A 21,246-nucleotide genomic window follows, 5' to 3' on the forward strand; every position below is an offset into this window, starting at 1 on the left:
GTAATATGATTTTGCAATAGTGCTATAGTAACATTAACATACATGTACTGTACAGTAATGCCCAGTGGACACAACAGTTTTAAGTTCATTTTGAAGCAGTCACTGCAAAAACTGTGAACATAAAACCACGGCAAAAATGTCAAGAATTACAGAACCTCAACTTTACACACAAACTTTAGGAGTGAATCAATGACCAGACAGGACAACACACAGTGTACACTACAACCACTTCTTTATTGATAATATTCAAATCTTCACAGAGTTCCACACTACATCTTGGTAACACCAAAAGTCTTCTTGGGTAGGACAGTTACGTCTTAAAGTTAAACTGCAAGGGAAAGTAATAGGGACACTGTCAGAAGCGATACAGGAAATTAAAGAGAAGGTTTTGAAAGAAGAAATTTTGGAGTTGAGAGACTTCCGACATTGTCTCATTCCACTGTCTATACTAGTGCTAGACTTAATTAATAAATTGCTGTTTTATGAATAGCTATGTAATAAGTTCAGTCTTATTCCACCAAATTCTGTATTTCTCAATAGCTACATTGTGTACACCTTACCTCCGAACTATAAACTTATGTCTTCAAATGACCTATAATCTATAGTGTGCTTTTACAGAACAAGTTAGCAAAGAACACTGCACAAAGCATACGAGTTAAGTCCTCACAAACTACCAATGCACACACCAGTATCAGCAATGGATATAAAAAGGAAATATGCTTAATGATATATAAGAAATCACAGCAAAAGTCTGTGTGTATACTGATAAAGCTGCTGGCGTGTGTCCCTTTCTCTGAAGTCTATTCTACTGAAAATATGTGCGTAAACTAGTTAACTGCCAAACCAACATGCATAGATAAAAAAGGGGGGGGGGGTCGGCAAGTTCTCACATATCCTACATTCCCAAAAGTGGACTGAACTGAGAAAAAATGGAGCCTAGTATGACAGGGATGATGACAGGCAGAAAGTAGACAAAAATATCACAGTAGGTGGAGTGAATATGTAATGTACGTATTATAATGTATAGAAAATGGATGTGGATGACATGCTAAGCGTTCCATTCCTTGTTTGCACATGTAAAAAAACCTAGCCTGGGTGCCATCCTATTTCTACCGGGGCTCCTACACTCGCCTGCCTCAAAAAATATTTTGAGGGAGGCGAGTGTAGGAGCCCCGGTAGAAATAGGGAGGCGAGTGTAGGAGCCCCGGTAGAAATAGGATGGCACCCAGGCTAAAAAAACCTGCCCCTTAACAAGCATTCTTTTTAGATACAGCCTTCTTAGTAGGCTCTATTAGGATTTTGGGGGGCTTATAAAACACACCACATATATTGGTATGGCATACAATCAGATAATATGCATATTTTAAGCCCGCGAAACCCTGACTCGTAAAGCCTACTAAGGGGGCTACTGCGAAGCTACTTCATGAAAAATTTGGATACTGATGAAACACTAATGAATGAACTGATGTCCACCAAGTTCTTCAACTACCAGAGTAGCAACTTTGGAACTGCAAACAGAAAGGTACTACATAATCTACATTCCTATATTCATTTATTCTATTTAAGAAAGTACATATACGACGTGTACTTAAAGCCAATTAAACATTGATAGTATGTCTACAGGTTTCTTAACCTTTGACCTGCTCGCCCAACAATTTCTGTTTGTCTTTCAACGCAAGAAAAGCAAGCAAAGTTGTTTAACACCATTTTCGGTCCATGATGGTAGATACCCACACGGCTGTTCATCCAAACATATAATTGCTCCCGAGTACTTTCGCCCTCTTTCGCAAATAGGAGGAAAAAAATTGGCAGCTGTAATAGGTTTGAATACCAAGCTAGTATTTCCAGCATTGTCAGTAGTGGGCAATCTTGCTTGATAAATACAGGTCAAAGATTTTGAACAGGAGACAGCCAGAACGTTGGTTTGCATTGCTTTTGACAAAGGGTTTAGTTATGTACCATCCTAGATAGTGAACTCTAGTGTTAACTCACTAGGACGGTACCCAGGTGGACAAGGTTTGATAATCTAAACTAAATGCATCAATGAATGTTCACATTGCACGAGTTTGCCCATCAGAGGAAATCACCTTGAAAAAACAGGAATATTCTCCCGAAAAAACAGGAATATTCTCCCCACATACACTACATCTGGGACAGGACAGTCTTGCATATTTCACCACAATAGACAAAAATTAAAGGTAGCACAGTCATGTCCTTTTATAAAACAGCCTAGTTACTTACATATGCACAGTTGTACTGAACTGAGGCCATACCAACCAAAATCACTTGTTTCTTAGATAATACTGGTGGTAACTTGTAAAAGCCAGAAGTAACTGAGTTGTGTTGATGGCTTGTTAACCTATCCACTAAAATGCTTCTGTCATATTTTTAATACTTCCTCTATTGTTTCATTCTACAAATTAAAATGCCAAGAAACAATAATTTATGTAGGTTCGGCCCAAGCACCACTTGCCACATACAAAATGACACAAGGACTGCACTTGTATCAAATACAGACAAGCAGATTTTCAGCAAGGATTTTATGTAGCAGATCTTTATGGAGGCTTCACAAAGAAAGCACTTGTACATGCGAGACACCATTGGCCACTTGAACAGCTGTCTTACATCATACTGATACAGGCATCCATGTAACATTTTGGGACTACTTCAATGTTGCAAATCTTCACAGAGCAGAGACATCTTAATTTTGCCACAAACATACATGTACAGCGGCAGATAACAAGGGTCGTAACCATAGTAACACAAAGGCTTCTTTACAAAGGGACAGAACTGCGGAACATCCTGGCATTTTTACTCGCTCTTCAGGCCTTGCGCAATCTGGTCGCCTGCCCACTGTCCAGCCGCTCCCTCGGCTGTAACGAAAGGAACGGAAAGTTAGAAGAAAGGAAGCAAAAAGTAGCGATGTAGTCCAGCTGTGGCAGTCAAGGACTACAGTCAAACCTGTACTCATGACCAACTCTACATAAGGACCACCTTGTCAATGTCACCAACTCTTTGGTGGCCCCTTGGACTGACCCAAGCATTGAGAACCTTATTCATATTGACGTGTCTACTGTGACCATGTGTCCAAACGTCTCTTGAGCAGTCACTATGTATAGCAGGTTTGACTGTCTTCCCTCAAGACTTTTCAGGTTAATTCAAGAATTTCTTGCTTCTATACTCTGATCTCTGGGCATGGGGCAGACCGTAACATGGCATGGGGTAGGGGGGAGTTGTGCGAAAATGTAAACAAGCTTGTGATTAAAAGCAGCAGGGGCCTGAGCAACAGGGGAAGTGAAAGAATGGCAGGTATTCAAAGGTGAACAGGGAACAAAGTCAGCAATGATGAAATTTCAACTTGAACAGAATCAATGGTGTTTTCAAAGCAAACAACAAAATTTGTCAAACTTTTTAAAGGTGAGGGGGGTTAAGAAAAAGGAACTACAGCCACACAGATAAATATCCAAGGTTCTCAAAACGAAACTGACTAAACCATTCTGCTGAACTTCAGTATGGGTCTTTGGATTTGGGCATATCTTCTTCCTGATTTCATGTATGTTTCAAAATCAGATATGACAGTTCTGTATCTATCAGTCAATCCTATTTGGTATCAAAATGTTAACTTTCTATCTAAGCTTCTGCAAAATTTGTCTTCTTTTGTGGAAAATATAGAAAATTTGAAATTATGAAAAAAAAAGAGAACCAAGGACTACTATTGGTGTGGCCTACAAAACGAGCGTCTACCTAATTCCCTAACTGAGCTTTAGGACTCTTTCTTCTGGTCATCAGCAATGGAGCTACCCGCTTTCGCCAGAGCTGTGCCAAGAACTGAGGCGTAAAAACATGCAGAGAGAGAAGACACCAGTCATGACATGCAGATCAACAGCAATGGCAGAGACAAGACAAGAACAGAGGATGATATTTCTAAGATATGAATAGAAGAACAAGAGAGCTAGTACTGATGAGACCACACCAATTTTTCCCCTTGGTTCTTTGATTTTTTGTAATTTAAAAGACATTTCACACTGTCTTGGAAGCCCACGATTTCCATTTTCTTACTTTCTTTACAGAAGCATTATCATGTATGCCCTAACATGTGTCACACACACAGCAATACTTTCAAAACGTTTTCCAAATTGTAACCAGCTGTACAAGAGGTAAAATACACTTTTCTGTGAAGAATACAAGCTGCTAATAAAAGTTTCGTATTACTGGATAGCTTACATTCTGTAAACTTTTTTTTCTCTCCTTTTTTTCAAAAGAACCTACTAGAAGAAAAAGTGGTGTGTGACTGGCAGTTATAAAGTTGAAGAAAATAAGCACCACACTACAAATCAAGTCACATGTGTTATGTATTTATTATAAAGACAGATCAATTATAACCCATAAAAATTCATTAGAATACGGAGATGAATATGTACTAGTATTTCATTACAAGCAAAACTACAGGTTTTAGAACTACACATTCAGAAGTAAAGAAATGCAAAGTTTCAAATCATAATTACTGGCTGCAAAGTATGAGAAGCACCAAGAGAAAAATTGACTAAGTTTTTCCTCCTACTACACTTTGTAAATTGCTTACTAAAAGCCTTTCTTGTAACATCTTTTCCACTTCTTGACACTTGTAAGGTTTAAAAATGAAAACGTCTGGGGACATAGTTTAAGGCCAGACTTCCCTGTTTGTTTGTTTGTTTGTTTACCTTTGTCTATGACCTCCTTTGCCCTCTTGCCGGCATCGTCGATGAAGCGGTCCACCTTCTCCTGGTGGCGCAGCACGAAGGGGCGGATGAGGCGCTGGTAGATCATCTCAGAGCCGTTGTACGAGCCGGGTGCCATGCAGTACATCAGGAACAGGCACTGAAATACAAACAACATAAACATAAGGGCCCGGGAAAAAAACACAGGCACTACAAGTACAAAGAACATAAACAAACTGGCACTGTGGTAGGAAGCGAGGAAAAGTTACAGGTTACAGTTAGCTACCTTCAGCAGATATACATTTGTAGTAGGAGACCTAGAAGTCAGATACTATCTGTGAAGCAAGCCCCCCCCCCCCACATGAATAGTGTATTCTTCCACAGAGTGACTACATGATAACTGTACAGTCCTGGTCCAGGACAAGTCCACTTGTACAGCAGGGGTGTCCCACCTTCAACAGGTAGAAGAATGCAATCCAGAACTATTCCAGATAAAATCTGTAAAATAACACCTCCACCAAAAACAGTGTTGTCTTCCAGTCAGTGACTACAATGTACAGTCCTGGACAAGTCCACATGTACAGCAGGGGTGTCTTACCTTCAGCAGGTAGTAGAAGGGGATCCAGAAGAGCAGGATGTTGAACCAGAACTCGAATTTACTAAGTTTCATTTATATCTGTAAAACCCCCTTTCCCTCACACATAGTGTTGTCTTCCAGACAGTGACTACATTGGAACTGGACAGTCCAGGACAAGTCCACTTGTACAGAAGGGGTGTCTTACCTTCAGCAGGTAGTAGAAGGGGATCCAGAAGAGCAGGATGTCGAACCAGAACTCGGCCAGCCCGAAGACGCTGTAGACGACCCAGTAGGTCAGCCACTGTGTGTCGTCTTCCTTACGCTCGCTCTCTATGGCCTTGACTCTGCGGATGAACAGAAATCAGCACGACATCAACACAAAAAGGAGACGGACAGTTTTGTTATCTGCAAACTGTCTTTACAATCTACATACATGTACAATCAAAAATAAAAAAAGACACTAAACTTTGTGTCTGAGTGACGGGTAATAGGCATACATAGAACGTGAACACATCAGCCCTCCTGCTTCTGCATCACTACTACATGTAGTAGATCAGAGGTCCAAATTCTGCAGACTACACATCCGAGTTCTGTAACTTTTGTATGTGCCCTTTGTAGAGGTTAATTTCTCTAGAGAGGATGTCATACTCACAGTCACAAGCCATTAATATCTGCAGAAAGGAATTCTTTGCTTTCTGGTACAAATTCTATTGGTTATGGGTTTTGCAGTACCGTGAAAGGAGAGCGACACCTTTTAATCTTAGGATTTGATGACTTACATGTAGTGTGAAAATTACATCACAATTCAGATCAGTACTTTTTGAATACTGCTAGATGCTGACCCCCCTCTCTCCCCCTGGAAACTGAATGGATCCTCCCATCTTCCAAAGGACACCTGGTGCACTTAATGACTTTAGAAGCTAACAAAGGAGAATCGACAGGTGAGGCGAGGTGTGGGGCAATCATCACATCAGCCATGCCTCATTACAACTTTTCTACAGTGCTGGCAAAAGGGCAAAGGTCACACAGCTTCCCAGCAAGTCGGACTGGTTCCCACCCATCCATGTGTGCACTGTGGATTATAATGACAGATTGTCAGACATTCTTTTGGGCAATATCAGAGACTTACTGTAAATGCAGAAATGTTTGCGATGGTTTTATGTTCACTGTGAACTCTTCAGCGCAAATTTAAAACCACAGCGAAACCTTTTTGCCCACCAATGACTGTAGCGCTACTACTGTTGTCAACGCGAACTTAAAACCACTGCGAACACTCCATTTTCTCCCTACAGCGAAATAAAAACCATGCAAACTTAAATGCATTTACAGTAATTGTTCATTTCTCTCCAGCACAAAAGTGTCTGGATCTCGATGGACCTTGTTCATGCTCAATTTGTGAATGGCAGAAAAAATCTGCTCACATTTCCACAGATTGTCAGACATTCTTTTGGGCAATTTTGGAGACTAAATTGTTCTCATTTTTTCCTGCACAAAAGTGTCTGGATTTAGACAGACTTTCATGCTTATTTTGTGAATGGCAAAAAAATCTGCTAACATTTCCAATGGCAGGGTGACTGAGAGCTAATCTTCCATCCTATGAGTACTCTCATCTCCCAAATAAACGTACCGGTACGTTTATTTTTTTCAGCCTCAAAATCCACCCAGTACGTTCTTATTTTGGACAGTACGTTTATTGTTTTTTTGAAAATCCATCGGGGCTTTGCTTACCAGAGATCCCCCTTAGTCGAAAGTTTAGTTTTCTTTCCATATTTCCCCGATATTTTTGCTCCTAAATGGCTATTTTTCGACCAAATGACGTGGATTTCCCCGCCGATACAATGACCCGGCATTTGTGAAACTCTGGCGGTACTAACAAATCGGTCGATCTCGCTACAAAGTAACATTGTTATTAGGAAAAAATAAGACGGTACACTGAAGTTTTGAAATGTATTTTTCATATAAACAAGTTTGACAGTCTCTGTTTAGATCGTAAACCAAAGCACGCTGATCAGAAAACAAATTACATGTATTTGCCAGCGGCACACAATGTTTCAAGTAACGTTACACATGTAAGATTACTCACGTGAGATCAAGGAGGTTAAAATACAGCCTTTCACAAAAACTTTGAAAAGCTACAAACAACACCTTGTAAAAATTGTGTCATAGCATTAGAAACTGTATAATCACTTTAAAAATGTACTAGAACATTTCAATCCTACCACAAACATGTACATTTAGTCCTTCGAAAATCGCCACAGTAAAGACGCATGGCAGTGATATTCCATGGGAATGTTTCTCATGCAAGGAAGAGCTCACCTCAAAGAAGGGGAAACAACTTTTTTTGATCTATAAATAAAACTCCTTTGCCTCAGTCAGAAATGTGCATGACAATTTAACAAAAATAAGTTTCCATAGTAAAGTCTATACACAAAATTAGATTGCAATCTAGTCACCGTTATTATCACATAAAAAGGCTTTTAAAAAGATCACTCCTCTACAGAGAGAGTGCCGAGGCTTTCCAAGAATTTTGGGTGTAAGCCCCGCCCCTTACTGTGTTGGTGCCGCTACCATGGTTACTGTCTGGCTCACCCTTTCACAGGCCCTTTGATGTGTAACATGAGAACCCTGTGGTTTGTTGCCACCAAACCTCCATGTTGCAACATTGTACAGGCCTGAGGCATCTAATTAACAAATTTGTTGACAATTTAGTCTCTCAAAATGAAAGTTTTTTTCTACATACAAGGGTAATTTTTGGATTTGAAATTATTTGGATTGCAACAACACTGAACCAAGGACAATATATGATAGTATTCTTAACAATATATAATAATGTGGTTTTGTTCTATATGCAATGCATGACACAATAAATGGCAAGTTCCTCCTTTTCTGTATGGCTTTTACAAATAAATAATACTTTCACTGAGCATATATACAGGATATTGTAATTTTCTGTTCAAGTTCTAGATGTTGATACATATCTGAAAAAGGAGTAGACTCTGAAGGTGTGAAGGGAACTGAGAAGTTTGGCGACTACTTGTGTTTGATGATGTCACTTTATACAATTTTCCTTGATCACTTGCTTCAATTTCCAAGTAGAAAATGCATGTATCATGTACATTTTCACTTGTTGAAAATTGAAAGCATGGTTGGCCCCCGGTTAAAAATAAATAATACTTTCACTGAGCATATATACAGGATATTGTAATTTTCTGTTCAAGTTCTAGATGTTGATACATATCTGAAAAAGGAGTAGACTCTGAAGGTGTGAAGGGAACTGAGAAGTTTGGCGACTACTTGTGTTTGATGATGTCACTTTATACAATTTTCCTTGATCACTTGCTTCAATTTCCAAGTAGAAAATGCATGTATCATGTACATTTTCACTTGTTGAAAATTGAAAGCATGGTTGGCCCCCGGTTAGGGGTCATAGCGGGGAACCTATGCCCAATTTGAGTGTATCAAACCTTACAGTCTAGTCAGGGTTGACATCTTGAAAACGTGATAGTCACCTCTTATGTCAATCTTTCCACAAATGTGGTAAATCTCAATAAGTAAATCAGGCATAAACGAATAAAAAGAACCTACCTGCTTATCATCTCCTTTCCCGAGGACAGATTAGTAGCATCACTAGCATGGACACAGTTTATGTGTCAATTTGGTCATTTTCCAGGGGGTATGTTTATTCCGGGGGGTACGTTTATTAGATTTTGAAGATTTGTCCGGGGGGTATGTTTATTCCGGGGGGTATGTTTATTTGGGAGATTAGAGTAGAGGTCATGCCTGGCTGAGTCATAGGCAGATTGGATGTCTGGCAGTCGGCCAAGACTGAAGATTCACATGTATGCTGTCTGCCTACTGTTTGCACCTTGTCTGGGCAGAAAACACCAGCAACTTTACAGCTGAACACTACATTTTCTAAATTTGGATTGTAAAGCTGATTTCATTACAAGGGCCCAAGGAAGAATATAAATTATAACACATTTTGGGGACATTCTAGCTAGAACCTTTCTCTTCATCCAGATCTTCTTATTGCTAAAGGCGAGCATGATATGGGGATAACTAGGCTTTCTTGGTGGACACCTTTTTCTCTAAAAATGATTTCTTTTTAATTTTAAAATTAAAGTTAGACTTAGAGACTACATCTACAGCAAATACACTTCAGACAGTAGGAAATACTATAGGATACTCGATACCACAGGCCATAAACCACCCGAGCTGACAGGTCAACATTCTGTCTGAAACACGACACTTGACCTTGAGCGGTTGCCATGGTGAAGAGGAGGTATCTCAGCTGTCAGGCCCACTCATATGGGCAATGATGGGGTTTTACCGATGTCCAAATCCTGGGTTAATCATTTTCATGAAGATGACAATTTCGTATTGAAAAAAAAACAAGAAATGTCGCAAGTCATGTATGTTAGGAATATCGCTCAGGGCAAACTGGTATCATAAACTCAACTTTCCACAAACTCATGAGTCCAGGATCCCCCCATCCACACCCTCCTGTCGACACCTGCCCCAGTTCCACAGACTGGGGTGAACGACCTCCAGACCTGCAGCTGTTTGACGGACAGATCTGGGACAGCGACTTCCCACCCTGACCCTTTTACTTCATCATCTACTTGTACTACAAGCTGTAGTGTTGGTGGACAAAATTCTACAGTTGTAAACTTTGCAAGGGTCATGTTTTTACATTCACCACATTGTTGGGTAGGAGATGTTATCAATTTGCATTTGCCTACAGCTAATTGACAGTTAGTTGCTGCAGTCCGCAGACACACATTAGATGTCCCAGTTGTCAAGACATGCTGATTGGCACTTAAACCTTCTCCCTGCTGCCTAACTCCTAACCATTAGAACACTGGTATCCAAATGGCTACTCAGGGTACTAAAGGTTAAAACCTGTAGTTTACTCAGGATGTTCTTTCATCTGCAATCTTTCGTCTCCTAGCAACGGCAGGTGTACCCCACCCGACAACCAGACCATGCGACCTGATTTCAGGACCTCTGTCCTTGGGGTCATCTTAAAACTAGTTTCAAGGTTCCATGTTATACATCTATGCAAAACACTGCTCTTTTTACTTCCTAGTACCTGTACCTGACCTAGCAGTATGTAAACATACCACGTATATGTACACCTCAAAGTAAAGCTCTTTCTGGTAAACTAAAACTGGTAAAAGCCTGTGAAAAAGACCAGAGTGTGCAGCAACAGTAATTAGTCACTCATCGATGGGTCACAAATTGGGCCGAACAAATTATGCTGACCCGCAGATGCCTGAACTGGTCTGGCGAGTCAGCTGTAGTCTGGGGTGCTTCACTGAAGGTTAATTTAGATTGAGCAGTGTGCGCTACAATCAGCAGTATTATACTATGTATATGGCCAAGTACAAGCCACAACTGCATTGGGGCCATGTTTACTGGATTACAGAGTAAATGTATTGCCATGGCACAGGATTAAGTCTGAATCAAATGTAGATGTATCAGGTGCACAGGGCCACACGTACATGTTGTGCAATGATTTAGTGAGATTTACAATCAACAATGCACCAGTGTTGTGGGCTGATGGCGTTTGAGCTAGTTCACACCAGAGCATACTTCAACCCATTGCAACATTCTGGTACTGGTTATAAATGGTCTGGATATCCTTTAACATGGAAAACCACATTCCCCTCTTGGGGATTTTCAATCTGCCAATCTAGTGATGCAGAAGCAGAATTTCTGAGTGATCGTATTACACTATATGCTACAGTTTTCCCACCACACACAATTTAAGGTTATGCCTGAAATCGAAAATGTCTCACTACCTCTAGACAATGATGTACATACTAGTATTATTAGCATGATACACAACATGAACAATATCCCCCAACAAAGGACAAAAGGGGCACACACTAAACTCAAAGACATGTGCAAACACACATACACACACACACACACACACACACAAACAAACACACAGACACACACACAGCACATAAAACTATTAATTATTAATGACCACATATGTTATGACTGTCAACATCCACAACTACATGTAATTTGAACTAACAAATTAGTAACAACACCAAACACCAGTGCATGTAGCCAGAAACATGAGCTCCATTCCCACCCCACCCAGAACACCAACACAGCATTGACACCAGAGAACCCGGGTTCTAATCCACCAGAGAACAATGGTTCTCTTCTAACCCCCGCCGGAGAACACTGGTTCTAACCCCCGCCACAGTTGCACCATCAGCACATTGTAAAGCATTAGGACACACCACACAGTGTTAATGCTAGCCTCCAAAGCAAGTTTCAGGCAGCGTTTCAATATTGACCACTTTTCTGCTGATTACTGGCTGTTTTCTGACTGCTGCAGTCGTGTTCAATCAATGTTCAATGTGCAGTGTTAGCACATAGTGGGAAAGGGTGGCCTTCTAAAAACAATGGTCAAACCTGTATATAGCGATCCCTCAAGGGACTTGAAGACAATGGTCACAATGGACAGGTGGTTCCATGATGAAAATAATCTATCGAAAATACAGTCAAACCTGTACAAGTGACCAAATCTACACAAGGACCACCTGGCCTGTGTGACCACTTTTTATGTCATTTTCCCCATTGACACAAGCATTAAGAATCTTGTCTATAGTGACCATCTGTCCACATAGACCAGATTTTATCTGTCCTGGGCTAGAGGTCTTCTTTGGTTTTGACTGTAAGTGTAACCACAATGGCCAGCTGGTCCTTTTGAGGTGGTGTCCACTAGTAAAGGCTTGACAATGTATGTAATCAGCAAAAAGAGCAAAAAATTAGAACGCTGCCCAAAGCCAGTTCTGGAGGCTACATGCTGGTTAAACACCGCATACTTACGAGCAGTACGCCGGGTACACAAACCCGGTGAAAGCGCAGAGGAAAGAAGCACCGTAGCCGATAGCGAGATACAACAGGAACAGCCCCATGAGTCCTGTAGGGAGGGATTACAGACACGTTACTCACGAGGCGTACGCCGGGTACACAAAACCTATCAGGTTGCACAGGAAGCCCGCTCCGTACCCGATGGCTAGGTACAGGCACAGGATGGTCAGCAGGACTGGAAAAAATCATCACATTTTAAATCTAACAGTCATCGGCCTTTCAAACTTGGGCCACATAAGTCATTAGACTCTTATGGATGACGTGATCCACAAATATTAAATTTGGTCATCACATTTAAAATCACATTCATATAATGTCACCAATCATCAGAATTTCAAACTTACTCCATTTCATGTAAATCTTATGGATGACATCAACACATTCATCAATCTTTACAAATTTTCGATGTTTCCATCAAAATGTAACTTTCAGCTTCCCTTTCACAATTTTTCAACATATGTCATATTATGTGTAAATGTTTTCGGTGATTCTCCTATAGATATTGAAACTAATTAATAATGATATGTTGAACTGTACACCTCTTTGACATTATTATCCCTCGTGCAATTGTCTAATTTTCCCATCTGCCCCATCCCCTGTGACGCATGCAACACTTACCGCACAGACACGTGTACCTTAAGTCGTGCAGGGCGTTAATACGATGATGTAATATAGCCGTGGGGCCAAACGACACTTCATCAAAAATTGAGAAAAATCAAGAAATACGGAAACATCAATGAAAACAAATTAGACACCAGGAACTCAAACGAAATCATGTGTGCAAGCCTGTTGCGCAGCTGGAGATAGCGACCTACATAACAATACACAGTGGCTCCTACGTGCAAATAATAAACCTGATAATGTTTTGTCACGCCCTAATGATCACGAATGCCGTTTCAATCAACCGCCAAAAAACTTCTTAATTTTGTCGTATGAGCCAACATCATTCAGTTTGTATAACCAGAAATCATTTTGCTAGCGTTCAAGTCCGAGCAAGGTAACCCTACCCGTCCCTAGCCAGCTGTACTAACATTGGAACTCGAGTCATGACGATGGAAAAATTCTCTCTCTCTGGGCGGAACATAAGCTCCAAAAGGGCGAGCCTGTTTCCTGTTTTTACGCCCAACCGCGCGACGCCGCGACTTCCCTACCGTAAACAATGTACACCCTCTTCACTCCAGTCTTCGCCTCGGCCTTAGCCAGCAGATCCGTGAAGGCATTCTTCTCGTACAGGTATTTCTCCAGTTTCTCGCGGTAAGACTTCATCTCTGCGGCCGCCATCTTGAATGTTGGGAGGGATGAGACGGACGTGACGTCACAACGAGCAAATATGACGTCATTATTCATAACACGGGAACGACACCTAGCGGCCATGATTTTCACGTCACCTTTGGCTCGCAGTTACATTTACGTTTCTATCAATTAAAGCAAATAGTATGCCTGTGATCTGCAGTTAAACTGGACAAAGGAGTTGGATAGAAAGTTAAATGTAACGTTGCTTGGCCAAAAACAAACATATATTTCACTACTGAAGCTAGTCTAAAAATTATCAAAACTTTTGACATCATGAAAGTCATACTTTCAAACCCTTTAAAACATCGAGCACAACGTTCTGGTAAAATTCGCACAACACTTTTTTTCTCGTTTCTATATTCATGGCCTCCGTCGTTCAATTTCCAAATCAAGTGCCATCACTGATTTTCGTATGACCTCTGACCTGAACATTGCAAAACGCACGGGAGTACAGTCGGATTCGATTCCGTGTACATGTATTTACATACAAGCAAGGACAAGTAAACGCGTCTGACTTGAGTATGGTCTTGAGGTTACTCAAGTCGAGTCCGGGGAAAGGATACTTGAGTACACTGACTTTCTGTTTTACACAGTCCAAAATCTATTCCACTGAGTCGGACTTGGGCTGAGTGTGCTTGGAAAATGCGCGTGTAAACTAGGCCAATATTTTCGGGCCTTCAGATCCGTCGCCTTTGCATGTATGTATTTTGGGTGAATCAGTGTTGGGTACATCGCCCTCGCCAGATGTTGCCACTCTTTGATGATGTGGCATTCAGATCAAACAGATTATGTTTGTGATTATACAGGTGACAAGGGAACTCAATTTACTGAATCAACATTTACCAAGAGACTGAGTGGTGGTAAAGGTGCGCCCCAATTTATCTGCCATAATTTAAGGCCGGTGGAATAGGAAAGATCGGACCAGTCCAGACCCAGATATGCAAAAAAGTGCAGTGATTGTCGCCAAAATCTAGATTTCTGAAGGTGACTGATTTTTGGCCTTTGAGTACAGTACAGAGCGTCTTGGTACGATACATGGTTCATAGGATTTTTGGACAATCATGCAATTGTACTACATTTGTTGCTGACTGTCTTCATAATATAACGGGGGTTACACTTTAATTCTCTGCATGCAGTTGAAGACTGTCGGCTGTAGGACAATGTTTTCACTCTGTCTCCTCCTCTTGGTGATCTTCCTCCCGACCTACGCAATGGCGTGTCCGGCAGTGTGCGTCTGTGACGACACTTTCGGGGCTCACGTTTTCTGCAGTCGGAGATCATTGATGGCAGTTCCCGAGGGCATTCCCACCGAAACGTTCCGCCTAGTCCTGAACGACAACAACATCGCTGCTCTTTCTGTGGACGTTTTCGAGAACCTGACCAAGCTAGAAGAGTTGTTTCTCGGCAGCAACTTGTTGCAGCAGTGGCCTCCCGAAGTCTTTACTGGAGTTCCTCTGAGAGTACTTAGCGTAAACTTCAACAGAATCAGGCGTCTTCACAGCGACTTGTTAGCCCAGCTGCTTAATCTGACAGATCTGATCCTGTCCAATAACCAGATAGAGGACCTCCGAAGTGGAGGTTTTCAAAGTCCTACAAAGTTGGAAAGGTTATTCCTTGATGCAAACAACATTCAAGAAATTCCAGATGGCGCGTCTTTTCTGGCCTGAGGAATCTTCGGGTCCTACACCTGTATTCCAACGACATCCGCATCATCTCAGCCGGAGCCTTCAGCGACCTGAGTAGTCTAACCGACCTACGACTCGATCAGAACAAGATCACTCGGTTACCCGAGGCAGTCTTCGCCAACGCCTCCTTTGTTTCGCTGCTGCTGGGAAGAAACTACCTCACTGCGCTGCCGGCCGAGGTATTTTCCGGGTGTGCCCGGCTAGAAACCTTGGGTCTGGAGCATAACAACCTCACAACCCTTCCTCCCGATGTCTATACTGGACTTTCCGAGCTCAGTACCGCCAATCTGGGCTTCAATCCCTGGATGTGTGACTGTCGGTTACAAGGTCTGGTACGGTGGATCAACAGCTCGTCACTCACTGATGGCGACCTGGGAAATCCAAGCTGCAGTTCCCCGCCTCAAACGCTAGGAGTGTCGCTGCGGGAGACGTGGCCGGACCGTGTCTGTCCTCACGGGTCGTGCTCGGAGGAACATGGGGGTAAAGTCACCTGTGAGTGTGACCTCGGCTGGTCTGGTCTGTACTGTCAGAACGGTAAGTTCAAATAATATACTTGATGGATGATTCTGACCTGTTTTTGCTATTCCGACGTTACCATGGTGGTTTGTGTACGTAGCAGTAACGACCGGTCTAACACCCAGAACCAATAGCATGCACAATAGATGAGTTACTATTTCAGCACATACAACGTCGATCCCCACACATGTAAAGGTGGTAAAGCGTGTAGCTTCGGACATTCGAACCCCAAACCGTTTAGACGTACATGCATCTTGGCCGAAATTCTTGATCATTGGTTTATTTGTTAGGCAGTTGACATCGCATGCCGACCTCAAGAACAGAGTGATTTAACAGACTAAAACCTACTGTATGTACCCACATAATTACGCTGTATTTTCATAAGACATCTGTACTTGTTGACATTCCACTCATGCATGCGAGTTTGTGTTTGCATGGCGTAATAGCATTCGCTTCATTGAAGTAGCGACTCCTTGGTTACTGACTTTAACGATAGCTACGGAAGAATTTAACTTATTTCCTTATCTCTTTGGCCTGATTTTCTGAACTTCTCCATTGTTTGCGAAGGAATTAACACAGTCTCTAATTTCTTCATTTTCGCCTTGGAAAACATCTCCTTATATAAACTATCTACATGACTGGACCCCATGAGGGACTCTACGTGTTGGCTTGAACTCATCCGATCGCGAATGATTTCACAATCTTTAGTTTCTTTTTCTTTTGAAAAAGATGCTCAAAACAAATGTTCTTGCGGTGAAATCGAGCTGGCAGAGATTTTTATTTTGGAAGTACCAGCCTCTACCAGTTACCGCTTTCATTTCACTGGTATGATTGTGTACATGCTGATAACAAACAAGAAGAATACATGCCATCTTCACCCCATATGGTCAACAGACCAAAGACGTAAGTACAACACCCTTTTTGCACGCAATTGCCTCATCCACTCAAGAACCAGGTAACACAACAACCTAGGAACAAGTCGTAGGTCTATGCACTATCTTTATGTAGCTTTAAAACAACCCCAAAACAAGTCGTATCTCTATGCACTATCTTTATTTCATTTAGGGTCCGCAGATCAAAATACAACACCTTTTGAAGAAGAAAGTTCCTCAACTATCCAAGAACAAGGTAACACACCCATGGCCAGCCCAGGCCAAGGCGACCCGTTCCTGGCTGTATCCATAGCCACCAGTGTCGGCATCATCGTGGTGATGATCGTGGCCTTGGTTGGGTTCCTTCTCCTTCTAAGACGGCGGATGAGGAGAAGACAAGAAGACATAGTGATGATCGACTCTTTCTCCCCGTTCGACAAAGACGGTGAGTGATAGCTTTCTTTTCACAATCAAGACAGTCCAAGGTTGAGGCGGCGTAGCTGACGGAGCAGGAATAGTTTTCTATTACCTGACTTGACGACATGGTCGACTTGTGTTTCCCAGCCAAGGTCTGCCTGCACAAATAATCCAAGTAACTTAACGACTTTAACTTCGTTCAGTGGTTCGCCGGCGATGTATAAAGTTAGTGGCGTAGGGGCGACTTTGGTGAAGTACAAATGTATTGCTTTTCACTTTCAGTTTCATTTTCCGTGCTTTTGTCCAGGTGTCAAGATTGTCATGGGCAGTTTGGAGACAGGTGGTTGCATTGACTTTTCGGCTTTCTGCTAGATCATCGACGAACTTCCACCTTCTTGCTAAGGCGCGGTAGAAGGGAAATGAGGTTTTTGCGGTGTTTTGGATACGCGGTTGACACGATTCCGTTATACATTGGAAACGCATATTCGCGATAGAGAGGAAAACTGCGTACATAAAACAACCGCAAAGGTTTCAAGACTTGCACTATTTCATAGATGTTTCTCTACAGGATCACATCGCCCGGTCTCGTTACGTCCACGGAGACCTGGCCGCCCGGAACGTCCTGGTCGGGGAAGACCTGAAGGTGAAGATTTCCGACTTCGGGCTGGCAGAAGACATCTACAGCCGAGGTTACCGTCGGCAGGACCGGCTGAGGAAGATCCCCTGGAAGTGGATGGCGCCGGAACGGCTGCAGGATGGGGCAGTCTACACCGCGCAGAGCGACGTGTGAGTAGGTTCATGGCGACATCTGCAGTGCAGCCCATAGCCCCCATTCCACTAGACGGCGCTCTCGCTGCGCTTTCGCTACGACCTAAATTGAATTAGTCTAATCCTTGATTTCATAATCGGACTATCATGCAAAACGTAAAAGTATGGCTGAAAAGACAACAAAACACACAAAGCGTCTGTGAAATTGGCTATGCACTTTGTTAAATTTTAGGTCGTAGAGAGCGCGCGGCGAGAGTGCCGTCCTAATGGATGGGGCACTTAAGTAAACTACGCTGGCCTTCATCACGCTGATGGTAACATGAATGCCATCCTACTTATTTTACGGGGGCTCCCATACTCGTGAGGAAGCAAGTATATATGGGATAGGAGCCCCGATAAAGTACAAAGGATGGCACCCAGGCTAACTGAAAGTTGGCTCGATAGTTAACCTTACTCCACTCTACAATAAGAAGCTACAATACTGCAGTTCGCAAAATGGGACCCTCACCTGCTGCATATACCACAGGCAATCATTCAGGAGCAGTCTAAAGTACACGGGTCCTGAACTTTGGAATAAACTCCCCACAGAAGAAAGGAAACTCACTGCCGTATCGACTTTTACAAATGGACTTTAGGGCTGAAATTAGGACTGGTACCGAGTTTTTAAATAGTATGCTCTTGTGACCCTTGTGTATTATGTATGTGCATTGTATTTGTATCCAGGGAGCCTGAAAAACAGGTCAAGAGACCTGAGTGTGTCTGCTGGTTAAATGAAATGAAACGTACCATGTAACAATGATATAGACGGTAAATTCCGCCCGGTCTAATAAGAGTCTATCTTAATCATGTAGTCCTCCGCTACAGTGCAGACGGCGTCTCACATGTTAGGTATGGGGATTGATATCGGGTGTAAGTGGGACGTTTCTGCACTGACGAAGTCTCGATCTTCTAGTATGTCCTATCAGTATTGGAAACAAAGAGTGGGCGGGCGGGTGGGCGGGCAAGCTGGCGATAGTTTCCACGCCATATGTTTCCCTGTCTGCCCTCTGCCTAACTGTCGAACCCCTCCCCACCCCACCCCACCCCTTCCTCTTTCTGGTATCTTTGATGCTATCCTTCCCGCTTCCTTCGCCCTTGCTCCGAACGTGCGACTTCTGTCCTGTGCTCGTGTACGTGTGTTCTCATCGCTTATAAGAGCACATGGCATTCCTAATTATCACCTGTCTGGTTTCACCTGTTCTTAAATGGATTGATTACGCCATCTGCATTTCCGCGGGAACTACATGATTAAAATATCACTCTCTTCAACAGGTGGTCTTTCGGAATCGTGCTGTACGAAATAAGTACGTTAGGGGGCGTGCCTTACCCTGACGTGCCATCAGACGGGCTGAAGGACCAGCTCCAGGCCGGATACAGGATGTCGAAACCTGAGGGCTGCCCACACGCCATGTAAGTCTGACGGTCCCCGCAATCTAGTCAAGCTGTTTAAGAGTTTTATCTTATTCACACATATTTTACGAGTATCATGCAAAAAGCACAATTTCTTACAAAACACTTCTACTAAGCTAGCTAATCTAGATGAAGGCACTCGTTCAAGTTTCGTGACCGTTATAACTTGTAAGGAGGCATATAACGTTAAAGGCATCCACAGCATTTTATGAGGCTTGAAACTTGAATAAAAAAACTCAAATTTCTAGTCATTCCTACACATAGTAAGTTTCAATAACACTATACCAATACATATCGACATTAAAGGAGCAAAGATACGATGTCGTTGTGCGGTGAGAACTAATAGAAAATCCAAACCCTAATAGACTGACCCTGACTGTCCATCACAATTAGCGGTTCGACCAATGAGAGAGCGACTGCATGTCCGTCAAATATTTGCATTTTTATGTTTTAATTTTGCATTTCTATGTTTTGACGGAGGTGGGCAGGGCTATGGTATCTACAGTATTTACAGTAGGCGCGTAAAACTAAAAGATCACATTGTAGATTATTTTTGTGCCGTTTTTGCGCACTTTTGACAAGAAATCCGAACGCAAATGTGGTAAACAGTGACATTAATTATCAAGATTACAGCAACTAGAATATTTCCAGTTTTTAAGTCTAATAAAATGCTCTGGGTGCCTTTAAATCCCCTGGTGCCTTCATTTCAAACTGCATCTTTAGCATTTCAGCTTATTTCTACTTTCATTACGATTACGTATCAACCTATTATAGCTCCTGAGTCTCCTCTTCGCAAATAGAGGAGACTCGGGAGCTACAATAGCTTTTGATACCAGGCTAATGCTAGAGCCCCATTTCCAAACCGGGGCCCGGCCGGGCTGTTTGCGGAAACGGAAAATTAAATTGTATATCAATGAATTAGCACAAGCTATGCTCTTAAATATTTTCTGGTACATTTTGTGTTTTTTGTAGTCTTTTAGGTAATATTTTTCTTCCCCAAAGACTGCCCGGCCGGGCCCCGGATTGGAAATGTCACCCTAGCATAAGTTCACGCTAGATTTTGCTTACCCTGTGTGTACCACAGTTACGATCTGATGCAGCAGTGCTGGCGCTGGCGGCCCTCCGACCGCCCGACCTTCCGACAGCTGGAGCTCACGCTGGACAAGCACCTCTCCTTCCACGGACCCGAGTACACGCAACTAACACCGCGTCCGTCAGAGAACGGGACTTAAAATGTCTCGCATGACACTTAGCCGCGAAAGTTCATCTGTGTTTATAAATGACATGGAAAATGCTAAACTTTACAAATCCACACTGAAATAATTTGGTCTTTCGGCCGAAAATTTGGGTAAGTCTCAATTATTTCAGTATTGGATATATAAAGGTTAGGTTTCCTCTTTTGTAACACCTAGAAATTTGAATATTTAAGGTCAAAACGAGTTTACGTCGCCCTCATTATTCACTTTATGATTATGAATATGGTAGGATTAGAAGCAAGCTACGGCATGTCCGAGGGATGATCTTTGAGCGAGTTCCCCTTGATCACTTTGTATTCTAATTGCATGTCTTCTGCATCGTTCGAACGTCCGTGACCGATACTAGCTTTCGAGCAGCTCAACCTTCACCACGAGAAGACAAGTCAAAAGGCATAGAAATGAGACCGGCAAGGCTTCCAAGTACAGAACACTATACTTATATTTATTGGCACTTTGTGCGGAAAAGTGAAGAAAAAAGTGTATTACATATATCGCCAAAAAACAGTTACTGTTTCTGGCGTATCATATTACCTGGATGTCTAACCTTCATCAACGTATTACATACATACATATATCTATATACATATATTTATAATTGACATCAACACTCAGGTAAAATATGTGCAGGACCAGGGACGCCAGCGTCTTCCATGTGACTATACGGCCGCTGTTTATACACGAGTTACAGAGACCCTAACATGTGTCACACATCCACAAAACCCACCAACCAAAACTGACAAAGTCAATGGCGAAGAACCCTAAATAAAACATAAGTTAAATCTTTTTCACATCAACATTCAGGTACAATGTATGCAT

General features: G+C 42.3%; 2 protein-coding genes across 5 annotated transcripts; one reads left to right on the plus strand and one right to left on the minus strand.

Annotated features, from left to right (window-relative positions):
* Positions 1-215: 215 nt before the first annotated feature.
* On the minus strand, positions 216-13,495 carry LOC136427173 (receptor expression-enhancing protein 5-like). 4 transcript variants are annotated; one of them, XM_066415944.1, is made up of 7 exons: positions 13,326-13,495; positions 12,256-12,349; positions 5,480-5,618; positions 4,701-4,857; positions 3,745-3,828; positions 1,241-2,873; positions 216-1,086 (listed from the first exon to the last, which is right to left on the minus strand). In XM_066415944.1, exons 1-5 carry the CDS (start codon positions 13,453-13,455, stop codon positions 3,764-3,766), a joined length of 585 nt encoding a protein of 194 aa, XP_066272041.1. In that variant the 5' UTR covers positions 13,456-13,495; the 3' UTR covers positions 216-1,086; positions 1,241-2,873; positions 3,745-3,763. The 4 variants fall into 4 exon arrangements, with proteins under 4 accessions (XP_066272041.1, XP_066272040.1, XP_066272043.1 ...); XM_066415943.1 differs by lacking the exon at positions 12,256-12,349 and adding an exon at positions 12,130-12,223 and having other exon boundaries at positions 13,326-13,491; XM_066415946.1 differs by lacking the exon at positions 3,745-3,828 and having other exon boundaries at positions 13,326-13,491.
* A 1,183-nt stretch (positions 13,496-14,678) lies between these two features.
* On the plus strand, positions 14,679-20,934 carry LOC136426463 (uncharacterized). Its single transcript, XM_066415127.1, has 6 exons — positions 14,679-15,064; positions 15,112-15,686; positions 16,743-16,985; positions 17,512-17,743; positions 19,037-19,174; positions 20,259-20,934. The coding sequence occupies exons 1-6, from the start codon at positions 14,679-14,681 to the stop codon at positions 20,404-20,406; spliced, it is 1,722 nt and encodes a 573-aa protein (XP_066271224.1). The 3' UTR covers positions 20,407-20,934.
* Positions 20,935-21,246: the final 312 nt, after the last annotated feature.

The sequence above is a fragment of the Branchiostoma lanceolatum genome, chromosome 2 (assembly GCF_035083965.1).
Source record: "Branchiostoma lanceolatum isolate klBraLanc5 chromosome 2, klBraLanc5.hap2, whole genome shotgun sequence".
Taxonomy (NCBI): Eukaryota; Metazoa; Chordata; class Leptocardii; order Amphioxiformes; family Branchiostomatidae; genus Branchiostoma; species Branchiostoma lanceolatum.

Coding starts and splice junctions, on each gene's coding strand:
- LOC136427173 (XM_066415944.1), bottom strand. CDS start 13,455: ATGGCGGCCGCAGAGATGAAGTCTTACCGCGAGAAACTGGAGAAATAC. Junction 12,350..13,325: donor GAGGGTGTACATTGTTTACG/GTAGGGAAGTCG, acceptor GATTTTTTCCAG/TCCTGCTGACCATCCTGTGC. Junction 5,619..12,255: donor GTGTACCCGGCGTACGCCTC/GTGAGTAACGTG, acceptor GTTCATCCGCAG/AGTCAAGGCCATAGAGAGCG.
- LOC136426463 (XM_066415127.1), top strand. CDS start 14,679: ATGGCGTGTCCGGCAGTGTGCGTCTGTGACGACACTTTCGGGGCTCAC. Junction 15,065..15,111: donor GGTTTTCAAAGTCCTACAAA/GTTGGAAAGGTT, acceptor AAGAAATTCCAG/ATGGCGCGTCTTTTCTGGCC. Junction 16,986..17,511: donor CTCCCCGTTCGACAAAGACG/GTGAGTGATAGC, acceptor ACTATTTCATAG/ATGTTTCTCTACAGGATCAC.